The 12,642-nt window shown below is 40.5% G+C and overlaps 1 protein-coding gene across 1 annotated transcript in view; it reads left to right on the forward strand.

Annotated features, from left to right (window-relative positions):
* LOC133983282 (eukaryotic translation initiation factor 3 subunit H) overlaps positions 1-12,642 on the forward strand; it is a 63,453-nt gene that overhangs the window by 32,633 nt on the left and 18,178 nt on the right. The window contains exons 4-5 of the mRNA XM_062422317.1: positions 8,554-8,653; positions 11,391-11,540. Of these exons, the coding sequence (XP_062278301.1) occupies positions 8,554-8,653; positions 11,391-11,540 (250 nt within the window). The remainder of the gene's footprint in view (positions 1-8,553; positions 8,654-11,390; positions 11,541-12,642) is intronic.

The following is a 12,642-nucleotide window of genomic DNA, read 5'->3' on the forward strand; positions in this document are numbered from 1 at the left end:
CATATCCATCCAAGTTTCAGCCCTTATTAAGGAATCTCAAGTCAAATTTAATCTCTTGAATCAAAAGAAATCCAAGAATAGAACTGCCACTGGATAGGTCTTATGATATTCTACTGTGGTTCACATCCTCAAGGTTTCAGCAATATATCAGCGTGATAGAAGTGAGAAAAGATGGGCTGAGGTTAGTGCAGCTGTTTGTCTAAAATGAACATCAAGACGGTTGGATTTAGATTTACATTCTAAGATAAATGCTGCAAGTGTTTAAATTAGCATCAAGTGCCTTTTAAAATAGATTGAAGAAGTAGTTTTATTAAAAAGCTTTTTTTTTTAACGTCTCAGACAGTAAAGTAGTGTCAGGCAAGAACAATTCAGAGGTAGTGAGGTGCACGTCCCAGTCCTGACACTGTAAAGACGTAGGTCATTCCAGCCCATAAGTAATCAGTGTCAGGTGAGAAGAGCTGCTTGTAACGCCATATTTCACAGAAGCAGCACCCGTCTGTCTCGCAGCCCTTCTAGCCAGTGGCAGCAGAGATAACAGTGGTGAGCAACAGAGAAAATAAACAGAATTAACAAGGTAGCCTGTAGCCACTAACTTGATGTGTGTACATCATATGCCCACGCTTGCTTGACAGTAAAGACCTTTAAGAGGTGCTCATAATTGCTGCACCACAAATGCAATCTCAAGTGGCTGCAATGTTAGTGCAACCGAAAACTAAAAACCTGCTACTATAAACCCTGCTGCGCCTGAATGAATAATTGATTACTTCATAACAGCAGCAGGTGGTCACTGAGTTCAGAGTCAGTGCATTACATGGAGAGGAGTACATTGAAGTAAATTACAAAGATAATAAGTCATTTGTGGCTGAGGACTATGACAGCGCTGTGTTTTTGACATGTTCTAATAAAATGTGACTCTCACATCAAAAGCTGAAAACATGTCAAATATAGACATTGTTAAAAAGCTAGATAGCATCAAGATGGTGTTTCTTGGCTGTATTGTACCAGCTCATGATGTTCTGAGTTTACCTCCCTCAGGTTTATGAGCTGAAAAATAAGTGAAGTACAGTCAGGGTCACACAAAAAAATGTCTTCCAAACTCACTGACCCGGAGTCACAATCTTTCATTAAAACAGCTCAGTGTTTATCTACTTACTTCCAGTCAGGAGAGAGATGGCAAACAGAATTGTCGCTTTAGAAAAAAATGATGAAAACGGCTTTGAATTTCAGCAAGGTTTCAGAGCCGGTGAGCGTAAAAGAACTCCCCCGGTCCTGTTCTTTCTCTCCGGAGTCACTTCAGAGTTGTCATGTTCCTGTATTGTACAAATCCATGATGGACAAAGATTAATTTTAACCACCTGACTCTTGAACCCCTCTGATCTAGTCCTGCCAGCCAGCCGGCCGCTCTGTCAGCCCATTCTCATTCTAAACGAGTGCGCCTGTTAATGTCAATCAATAATGCAGTGCTTAATGGATCAGAGCACCTCAAAGGAATTGACATTATCTCTGTTTAAAGTCAGAGGGAAAGAAAATTGATTTCTTTTTTGTTCTCTTCGTCATTAGCTTACTGGTCATTTTATGCCGATGAATGAATCAATCACGCGGCCAACTGGGGAGTTAATAGCTTCCGTCCAATGACAGGTTAGAATTACAGTGGGCTGTTAAAACCAGTTGGTTAAATATGTTCACCATGACAACAGTTTTATTACAGGGGGTGAACAGTTGAAAAGGTTAAAGATAGACAGATGTAGAGCGTTTAAGTCAGGGAGATACAGAACGGCTGGTCCAAAATAGAATCTCATCAGAAACTTACTTCTGAGTATTATTGAACATTATTATTATTACTGTATAAATACTGTATGAAAGATTTCTAGCGCCACTCCACCAATTTCATACAAGAAGCTAGGATTACTGGTCACAAAGAGTACCTCTTCACTAGTGGAAACAGTTGTGTAATGTCTTCTGTGGCTCTGGATGTTTTCCAGCACCTAAGGCATCAGAGTTATCTCTGCCCACATTACAAAATGGAGGTGTAGGGTTTGAAAGAGGCGAGCAACATAAAAGACAGGGTCTAATGACAACTATTTAATTATGGGAAATGTAAGATCCAGCATTTTTGTTATGAGTGTTGAGGTCAGGGTATCCTAGCCTCTCCTGATGTGGACCAGTCTTTTTAAAAATCTTTCTATTGCGAGTCTCCAATTTTATGGAAATGCAATATTATATGGTGATCTAAGGCTGTATCTATATTTGCTCTTTTTAAGCCGGCACATCCGTTTTCTTCGTAAATTAATTACAGATGTAAAATGTCAAAACCCTTTTAACCCAGATGGCTTGCACTTTACTGGGGAAGAACATCTCTGAATCTGATTTCTCCATAGCAGATCCTTTGTCATCCCCTTAATTACGTGGTATTGACGCTCACATAACATCTACAGACTGAAGACAAAACTGAAACAAAATGTCCTCCCAGTTTACCACGGCAGCTTATTGCATGTTGACCATCGGACCACATGCATACAGAGAGTTTGCATCACGTGGTACACACTAGCCTTTCCTTGGCAGGAAATATGAAGTACTGTTGCCCAAATTGAATAATCTCTGAGCAGCTTAAACCAGATAACACAGGGATTGTAATTCACAGTTTTTAATTCAGTCTGCAAGCTTCCTGTGAGAGTTGTCTCAGTCAAATGTGGCTGTCACCACCCAGTCTCAGTGGGGATTGGCCGGCACAAAATTGAAATTGGCTGTCAATTGTCAAACTTATTTGGGATTGGCTGTGCTGTAGGCAAATGGCTTTTCACAGTTGGCTTTTGGGCTGGGAATAAGTCACTCTAAAATCTCTGGTAAACTGTTTGGTGGCTGTCAGCATGTCCACTCTGAGCCAATATTCCCACTCTCTCGCTGTCTCTGTAGCATGAACAGGAAGTGGAAGAGAATTAGACGAGAGAAGCTTTCCTCAGTAGCTTGAAATATTAACATTTTATCTTTTTAAATGCTATTTTACATTGACACTTCAGTTTGTCGGATTGACTTTAAAGAACCCAAAGCTTGCTGTGCAAATGTCTGCAGACTGCTAGACCAGTAGCTCCTCTACTCCTTTCCATCTTGCTCATATTTGTAAGCCTGCACAGACATAAATGTTTTTTTTCCATCCACAAATTGAGAGACAGTGTGATATAAATGAATCGACAAAATCAGTCAAAAGATATGATGGTACTCTATCTTCCCTGATTGATTTTTATGGTGTCTCCTCTGCAGCCAGAAGCTTTTAACAATACATTTAATTATTACTTCTTTTCACTGAGGAGCGATGTAATGGTCAAATCAGCGAGACCTCTTTCTATGTTTTGTAAACAGTGAATTGACATTTTTTAAGATAAATGAAAGTAAAAACAGCCAGTCTAGTGCTGTACACAGACTGACTGCTGGACACTGCTTTCATTTGCATTCAGGACAAATTGCAGTTCACAACAGGCCATGATGTATCGAATTGAAATCGATGTCTGTATTAGAAGCAATATAGTATAACTTTGCCCTTTGATGGTGGGCAGTACATAACGGATGGACACATTACTGTATTCCATTGCAGAGTTTTCCATAAGCACTGGCTGCCGGTAAAAAAGCCAACTAGTCATTTAAGTCCAGCCGGCCATTTTACCGTTTTTATTCTAATAAAATACTTTTGATAAACAAGTTGTGATTCACTATATGTGTACATTTACAACCACTGAGCTCCACTTCAGAACGATGCAAGCATGATGATAGAGAAATGTGCCTGTCTGTCATTCAGTCCTGCCCCCACATGCTGTGTGTGTGTGTGCTGAGAGACTGTCCTACTGAGTAGAGAGCGGAGAGTCGTCTGCTGTGTTTGACAAATATTAGCCAAATAATTTATTACAAAACACATTAAGAAATACATTGATTGCACAGACAGGGGACATCCTTATTAGAAGAGCTACTTCAGAAAACACTGATGGCAGCAATTATATACAGTTACAGATTATACAGTATTAAAAAGTCTACTGAAAGCACCGCATTTTCTATATAAACCACACAGATGTTTATGGGCTTAATGAATGAATGATCTTTATTTATATAATGAGTTTTACAGCAGAACCATCTCTAAGACTTATTGCAAACATGCTTAAAATAGGCAGTATATTCAGAATAACAGGCCTGTGTCATATGAAGAAATGTGACACTCAGGATGATAGTCAAGATGAAAATGATGACTAAGATGACTAGAAGTTGAGTAGATTTACATAATTTTAAGTCAAGTGATTCAGTTTTGTTAGTTTTTTTAGTTTTTCTGGCATGTGTATTTTTATTGAATAATAGTGCATTTTTGATTCTAGTAAACAATACATTAACCATTATCGTGACATGTCTTGATAAACCTTATAGTGAATGTGTCAATGAATAATAATAAATGAAAAGTAAGCTCTGATGACAAAAGCTTAATTAAAAAGTTGTGATAAGTCAGGAATAGGCATGGTTTTAAATATTAATAGCTGTCTGGGTTAAAATGCACAGGTAGAACTAATTCTTTGTTCTTTGTTCTTTGTTTACTCTGGATGGCAAACTCATTAAAATATTCAGTAATTAAGAACTGTGGATTAGTGGCATTAGAATGTGCCAGGGGCCATCAAATTTTGGCTTTTATGACCAAAATGTTTCACTGGGGGCATGCCCCCAGACCCCCCAGCTGTCTACTTATCCCAGTCTGACTGGCTACTACATATCCTTGTGGAAAGCCCTGCCATTGATGGCAAACAAGTTGTATTATCACAGCCACACATGTTGTATAGCGACTATGAAGTTGGCATTAATAAATACGAAAACAAGCTAAGCTCCTAATATGTGCTGTTGCCATGGCCTGCCAAGTTCCATTTGCAGATCTAGTTGTTAAATTTAGCTTTGCTTACCAGCAAAGAAAATTTCGAATGGATTTTGTTCTTCACACCAGTAGACCATCGGATCAACAGCATCTTTGTGAAATGACTGAATCTTTGAATCTTGGAATGTGGTATTTAGTACACTGTATCACTTAAACATACAAACAACCTTTCAGTGGTGCTGCTCCAATTGCCATCTGTGCCTTATGTGCTGCTGCATTGGATTTTTTTTTATAGTTGTTTGTTTGATTTTGTGAGAGAAACATCCAGGTTAAGACCTTTATGGCGACTTTGCACAAGTCCCTGCTGTGCCAAACATGCCAAACAATTCCAGTGTGCGTGGCGACACAGCTATCAGTCTCCTGTACCTGAGAGGCACTGCTGTCACTAAGCTCAGCTGGACTTAACCCCATCACAGACCTGCCTGAAGCTGTGAACGTGCAACCTGAATGATGCAGGTGTCAGCAAAGAGGCAGACGAGAAGGATTAAGACAGCGCATCAGACCACGGAGAAACAGACCTCCATTGCCCTCCATGATACTTTGCAACAGGAGGTCACTGAGTAGCAACATGGAGGAAGTCTGCATCAGTGCCAGGGCATGTTTTGAGTATCACGAATCAAGTGTCATGGTGCTCACAGAAACCTAGGAAAACTGGCCCCACAAGGATATTCCAAACCCTGGGTTGAAGTTGAGGGTTTCTCTCTCATCTTTGTTGACAGAAACAAATCTTCGGGGGAAAGACAGGTGTGGAGGAGTCTGTGTATTTGTGAATAATAACTGATGCAAACAAAACACAGTTAGAGAAACAGTTGGTAACTCTGACGTTGAACTTTTTTGTGTAAGTATTAGACCGTTTTAACTTCTGAGGGAGTTTCGGGAACATAATCTGTGTGTTCTACGTCTCACCCAGCGGTAATGTAGCGAGACCTGCAACCCACCTAGCAGACTGTGTTCTCTATCAGCTGCAGCGTACACCTGAGGCTGAAAAATGTTGTTAACCAGGCCTGACGTGCTCCAACTCCATACTCCCTTCCCACAGCCTCTGCTCTTCTAATGCGGACGTCCTGTCTTCACCACTCACCACTAGCTGCCCCCTCCCTCTGGATCTGTCTCCCCAAACACATCTGATCTATGTACAAATCTCGACTCAAAATTTTTGAGAGCTGCTTGTGTTATGCTTATTGTGTTGTTTTTCTAAGATCATTTAACTTGTGTAAAGTGCCTTTGTGTACCGCTCTATAAATACGTTTTATCATTATTATTAATATTATAAATGTTAAAAATGTAGCACAGCTAAACCCAGACCACCTCTGGCACACTGTGACCACAGCACATCTAATAATACCACAGGTTAAAACAGTGACTTTGTGGTCAGAAGACAGCATAGTCACTAAAAGGATGCTCAATGTGCACTAACTGGAATATTTTTCACCACACAAATGTAGATGAGGCTGCTGAGACAGTAATTGGTTATATAAACTTTAGTGTGGATAAAGTGGTCTTCAAGAAGGCTAGTATTGTGTATCCCAACAACAAACCACATAAAAAAAAAGGTGAGGGATTGTATCATCAGGGGCGAAAAAAAAGAAGCCTTAAGAAATTGCGACCTGGTGCAGCTAAAAACGGTCCCACAGGAACTCAGTCAATGGTTAAGGGAGGCCTGGAGGCAGCAAAAGGACAAGATAGAGCAAAATTTCACCACAAAATAAACTGTGATTCTGTGAAAGCCAAAACTAATATGAGACCAACGAACTGAATGAGTTTTACCTTAGGATTGTAACACTCTGACAGAGACTATTTCAAGCGACTCTGGCACCAGAACAATGTGGACTGGTTGTTGAAGGTCCAGTCACTCTTCTGTCAGGTTTGCCTTCTAGAAAAAGACTAGATTATTACACCACTTCCTGAGAAACTCCGTCCTGTTGACAACAATGATTACAGACGGATAGATTTAACTTCACTTGTGATGAAATACTATATGAAATACATGGTTTTCTTACTCAAAGCAGATCTAAACCCACTGTTAGATCCTTTCAATAAGCTTATAGACAGAGGAGGATCACTGATAATGCTGTTTACAGCATCACCCATTTGATTCTTAAACATTTGGAAGAAATTCCAAACTCTGGTACTCATTTTTGACAAATCATATCCAACCTGTAAAGGCAAGCAACACAATTTCTAACCCCAAATCAAGCAGTTCGCCCTCCAGGGTTGTGTGAGCTCTCCATTACTTTACACATTGTATGCAAATCAGGGTGTGAGCATACTTGGATAACTACATACTGAAATTCTCTAATGACACTACTATCGTTAGTTTATTGTGATGAGACAATGATTCATCATCCAGTTTCTCTGAGTGAAAGAGTTTTGGACATTGGTGTGATGCCAACCAACTCATTTTAAATGAAATGAAATGAAGGGAAAGTGAAGAGATGGTGTTTGACCTGAGGGTAGTAGGTGACCACAGCCCAGTCATTATCCACTAGACTCCCATTAATCAGGTACGGTCTTATAAGTATCTCAGTGTGCATGCCGATAACACATTTACCTGACAAGCCCATGTTGACAGCCTATGCTTGTTGTAATTATTGAGAACACTCAGAATGAATGGGCTTGACCAGAAACTGTTCTACCAGGCAGTCTTTGAGAGCCTAATCTGGTATGGTAAAATCTAGGCTTGCCCATCTTGTTTAGACTGCCATGAAGGTCACAGTAAAGAAAGAGCACCAGTGCCTTCAATCCATATATGTACAGTCTGCTCAGAGGAACACAAAGAATACTGGCTGATCCATCCCATGTCCTCCACTCTGAGTACAAGCTTTTACCCTCTGGCAGATGATATAAAGTACCCAAGTGACGACTCGATGGTTTTAAAAACTCATTTGTGCTTTCTTCTGTTACCATCTTCAGGGCATAGTATGAACCATGGAAGCTATAGCCGCCAAGGGACTTTGTTAGGATGGATGGGTTGTGCATTATGTTGTTTTAAAGTTGGGCAATATATTTTTACTAATGGCACTTATCTACATATGCAGTGAGGGGACAATATAGTATTCAATTGTGTTTAAATGTTCGCTCCAAGTACTGAATAAATATTAAAAATCATTGTCTAAAGTTGTTGTAGAAAGGGTCACATCAGCCAAGGGCCGATATGACCCTTGGCTGTTTGCAGGATTAAATTCAGTCTTTTTCTCTCACATACATGCAACATAACTTTGAGGTGGTAACTTTTATAACCAGCAGCAAGTTAACACACAACAAGTGTTGGACTTCAAATGGCCAGTTGGAGGCAGATGCCCACGGCCTGGAAAAAGGAGGCTTGTAACAAGAAGCTTGTTGACCTCTCTTGGGAAAATGTGGGTGAACGTTGGCAACTCATTCAGTTATCTTCACGGTGCCCTGGAGCAAGGCACTTAAGCCCGCCTGCTTCAATAGACGCTAAGAGGGCAGCAGTAGAGGACAATGGTACTGTACTAAGTGTGATTGTATGGAAGTGTCTGGAGGTTCAGCAGGATACTTTAACAAATGTGACCTCCAGATATATGAACATGTATTCAAGTGAATGCCAGAAGTGCTTTTGGTTGTTTGTGAAGAGAGTATGATTTAAAGGTCTGTTTTATATTATTTATCTCTTCTTTCATCTCTTCCTCTAGATCCAATAAAGACGGCCCAAGGCTCCCTGTCCCTCAAGGCCTACAGGCTCACCCCCAAACTCATGGAGATCTGCAAAGAGAAAGATTTCACACCTGAAGCGTGAGTAGCTCAAAGCAAAACACACACATTTAAAGACACTGTACGGATGAGTTTCATGATCACCTCCACACATCAATAGGGACGTTCACGAACAAATCTTGCGTTTGCCTTTGTGCATATATAAACATGTGGTTTTTCAGAGCTTACTGGAATACATAATTAACAATTCTGCCTTTTCGCTCTTTTGATTCTGCTTATTCAATAGATGCAAATATAGGCTTGTGCATCCACAGGGGAGTCATTTAGTACCAGTTGGAGATGGATGCTGATGATGATGATGATTTATCAGTTTGCCCTTGCCCGTCAAACAAATGTACCATGTTTACGCTTTTTTTGACCCCAAGGCTTATAGTAATTGCTTTTAAATTGCAGCTAAAAATGAATGTAATGAGGGGACCATTTTTCCCGGCAGTTCAGGGTAGTCCAAGTACACAAACAAGTACATGCATCAACACACGTGTGAGGACCCACATGCACAGACAAATGCAAGAGTAACGGCTCAATGAAGTCCCAGAGGTTATCAAATTTCTGTCCATTTAGAACATTCAGATACAGGTTTGGTTTGGTTTTTTTTTTTTTTTAAATCCATTAAAAGCAAGTTTATTTGCAGAGAGAACGGACAATTTAACAGCATCATTTCATTTCATTTCCTCTGTATTTCTCCACCTGTGCATCTCTGTTGCCAGCCTCTCCGTTATTGACCCGGTGTGTTTGACCCACAGTCAGGATGCCTCTCATTTCTGCAGGTTTTCATTAGTTCCTATGATTTATTACAGCTCCAATCTGTAGCGATCAGTGTTCCCAATAAGCCAATGATTGAAGGGGGGCAGCTCAGGGCAGGAAAGGACAATATCACCACATTACAACAATCTTGTCTCCATCCCATTATTTTCAGCATAGTCTAGAAGTCTGAATATCAATAATGTGTCTTTCTTTCCAAAGATGCAAAACTTCAAAAGTGTTTCATCTTTTTCCCTCCACTACAATGTGCGGGGAAAAGCGTCTCTTTCATGTTGGTGTATTTGATGTTACATAAGCTCGCATATATTGTACGCTTTTTTGAAATGAAAGGCAGGGTTAGATGAGTGCTGAATAGACCCATTCCCTTTGAACTGCCCTCCAAGTCCGCTGGGCCATGGAGGCAGTGGTCAATAGCCTCCACTTCAGCACACAATCTAAGGCATCAAATTAGTCGGCCTGTGGAGTCAACCTTTTGGCTTCATCCGGCGGGGCACGACTTGGAAAGAGTGTGGCATTAAGTGTGCCAAAGTCCAGCAGGGCCGAGCAAATTGTCCTGCCTTGAATCTGCTGTCCTTACATTTTCTTGTATGCCTTTTTTATATCGCTCTGAGTATTTGAAAAGGTCATAATATGCTAGAAATATTTTTGTATTAGAAACAGCATTATTATTCTACAATAGATTTCCCTTATAAACCGCTGTTGTCCACACAATCTTGTCCTCCCCATTCAGACCTGAGGCATCATTGTCCACTTCCTTTGCCTCCGAGCCTCCCCTTAAAACTTGCCTGAGGTGATGGTCTACTTGGAATACAAAACAAAAATTTTTCAAAATTACCTTTTCAGAGTCAAACAATGTTCCATGCCCCTATTCATCACAGGGACAAGCATAATATAAGCATCTCTGTTTCTGGTGCAGTGCACATGGCGGATTAAATGCAGCGAGCGTATTGATCCCATAACAAGCACATCTAGCGTCTAACAAGCCAACATTAGGCATATACAGACATTAGTTTGTAGCTCATGCACTGTGCGCAAGCGACAGGCTGCTGAACCAAGGCAGTCAGTCAATGCTATTGGATTTATGTGAGACATTAAGCAAAGTTTGAAGTTCCATTTTGTGTTAACAGGCGCATGTCAGAGAAAGAGAGATGCAGCTTTTAGCTCTGAGGAGCAAGAAGAGGTGGTTAAAAATCGGTCGGTGCTTTGCTCACTTATCAGCAGAGCCCATAAAAAAGCCATTTAGGGTTGCTGCGTCTTACATTGCTCGAGCTTGGCAATATGGACGTCCTATCATATCAGACCATTTTCAGATAATCAAAATGCAACATGCATCACATTATTATTCATTTTGCTTTTATACAGCTGGGGTGCAATTTACTGAGAAGTACAAGCCAAATGGCAACACTACAATGCTCCATGCAACTTAAGCTGTTATATGTACTTCAAAAAGATGTAAAATGTGGAAACGTATCAAAAGCAGACCCGAGAGGGAACAGTTAAATGCATGGAGCTACATTAAAACTAAACAGTTTAACCCCACCCCACTCCCTGTTCACTTACAAATGGCTATGGATCAGTCGAGACTCGGACTTTTCTGGGCACGAGCTTTGTTTGTTTCAGGCTCATTTCCAAAACTGATTCCCTGTTCTTGCGTGTCATGTCATGCATGAAGATTCTGCACAAAACAGGCAAGCTGTCCCCTCAAAACCGCTTGATGTGTCAGACAGAAAATGATGGATTATGTTCCCTCTGGTTGCAGTGTAAATGTGTGGCTGCGTGTCAACACAATAAAAAGAGCAGGGATGTCACTCAGGGCTGGACAGTTGGGTTGAAAGGTTGGAAAAAGCATTGAATGTAAACAAGTAATGATGAAATGTCTTGTGTGAAATGGCACAACCATTGTATTCTTATATTACACATCTATGTCTAACATCACTGTGAAGCCAATTTTGACATGACCTTTTTTCTTGCCTTTGTCTTGTTTGTCATCCTCCAGCTTGAAGAAGGCGAGCATCGGCTTTGAGCATATGTTCGAAGAGGTGCCTATTATCATCAAAAACTCCCACCTCATCAGTGTCCTGTTGTGGGACCTGGAGGAGAAGTCCACAGTCGCCGATAAGCACGAACTGCTCAACCTCTCCAGCAGGTCAGACACAAGTTCATGCAGCCATTTACTAAGAGGGGTTTGTAAGAATGTGGGTGTACAAAGGTCAATCTGTTATCTGGATTATTTGCGAACAGGTTTTTCTCAGGGGACACATATTTACTACATTTGTAGCATGTTTTTGCAGGGGGGCATTGTGTGGGTTTATCAACATCCATCCTCCTATAAAAGCTTGTGACCTTCAGTCTTGCTTTAAATTTCGTACTGTCATGGTGACTTGCAGCGAATACACTTGCACCCTTACAGAATCACCTGCTTTAGATACTGTGGTGATTTGGCTTCTCGGAGCAATTACCACACTGTAATGCTTCTGTGGTGTGTCTGGTAAATTAACAGGCAGATGACTCGTTAAGCATGAATAAAACTACCTGGAACAATTCTAATGTAGATTTAAGTTATTCCACTGCTGGTGTGTGCAAATACGGGTGCTGGCTTCAGGGGCTCTGCACACACACACACACACACACACACACACACACACACAAAAGCACCGCTGCTGAAACAAATCCTTGAGGAAACACTGCCTTCAATCCCCTTAATAAAATCAAAGTTTTTTGTTTATCTATAAACAAGGTCACTGGTCAGAGGATAATTGATTAGCTATTCAACCAGTTTAAAGGAGCTTGTTTACAGAAGTTGCAAATGAATAATCTTTTATACTTCTTGAAAGGGCTTAGGTCTGATTGGGTGTCGTGTGATTACATTATAATGTCATCATGGTGTTTGCGCACACAAGCAAAACCATCCAGCTATAAGCAAAGTTGTCACCCTATTTTGATGAATTTGCATGTGGTTACCATTGCAATGTAAATACAAGAATGCTTTTTGTTCTTAAGTGTCTTACAAGCTTTAAAACCATGTCATGGTATTTTGTTAAACCTGCAGGCTGCTTTCACAGACATGAGTTAAAGCTACTTCTAAATTAAAATTGATTTGACATTAGGGAACTCCTGGGCATTAGTCTGTGTCTTCTACACTGTTCCAAAATGTACCAGATTGGAGGAAAGAATCAGAGGTCTATTGATGTATTCTGTATTATGTTAAGCCACCGTACTTGCTCCTAGTGCTGTTTTTAAATAGTCCT

This window comes from Scomber scombrus, chromosome 7 (assembly GCF_963691925.1).
Source record: "Scomber scombrus chromosome 7, fScoSco1.1, whole genome shotgun sequence".
NCBI lineage: Eukaryota > Metazoa > Chordata > Actinopteri > Scombriformes > Scombridae > Scomber > Scomber scombrus.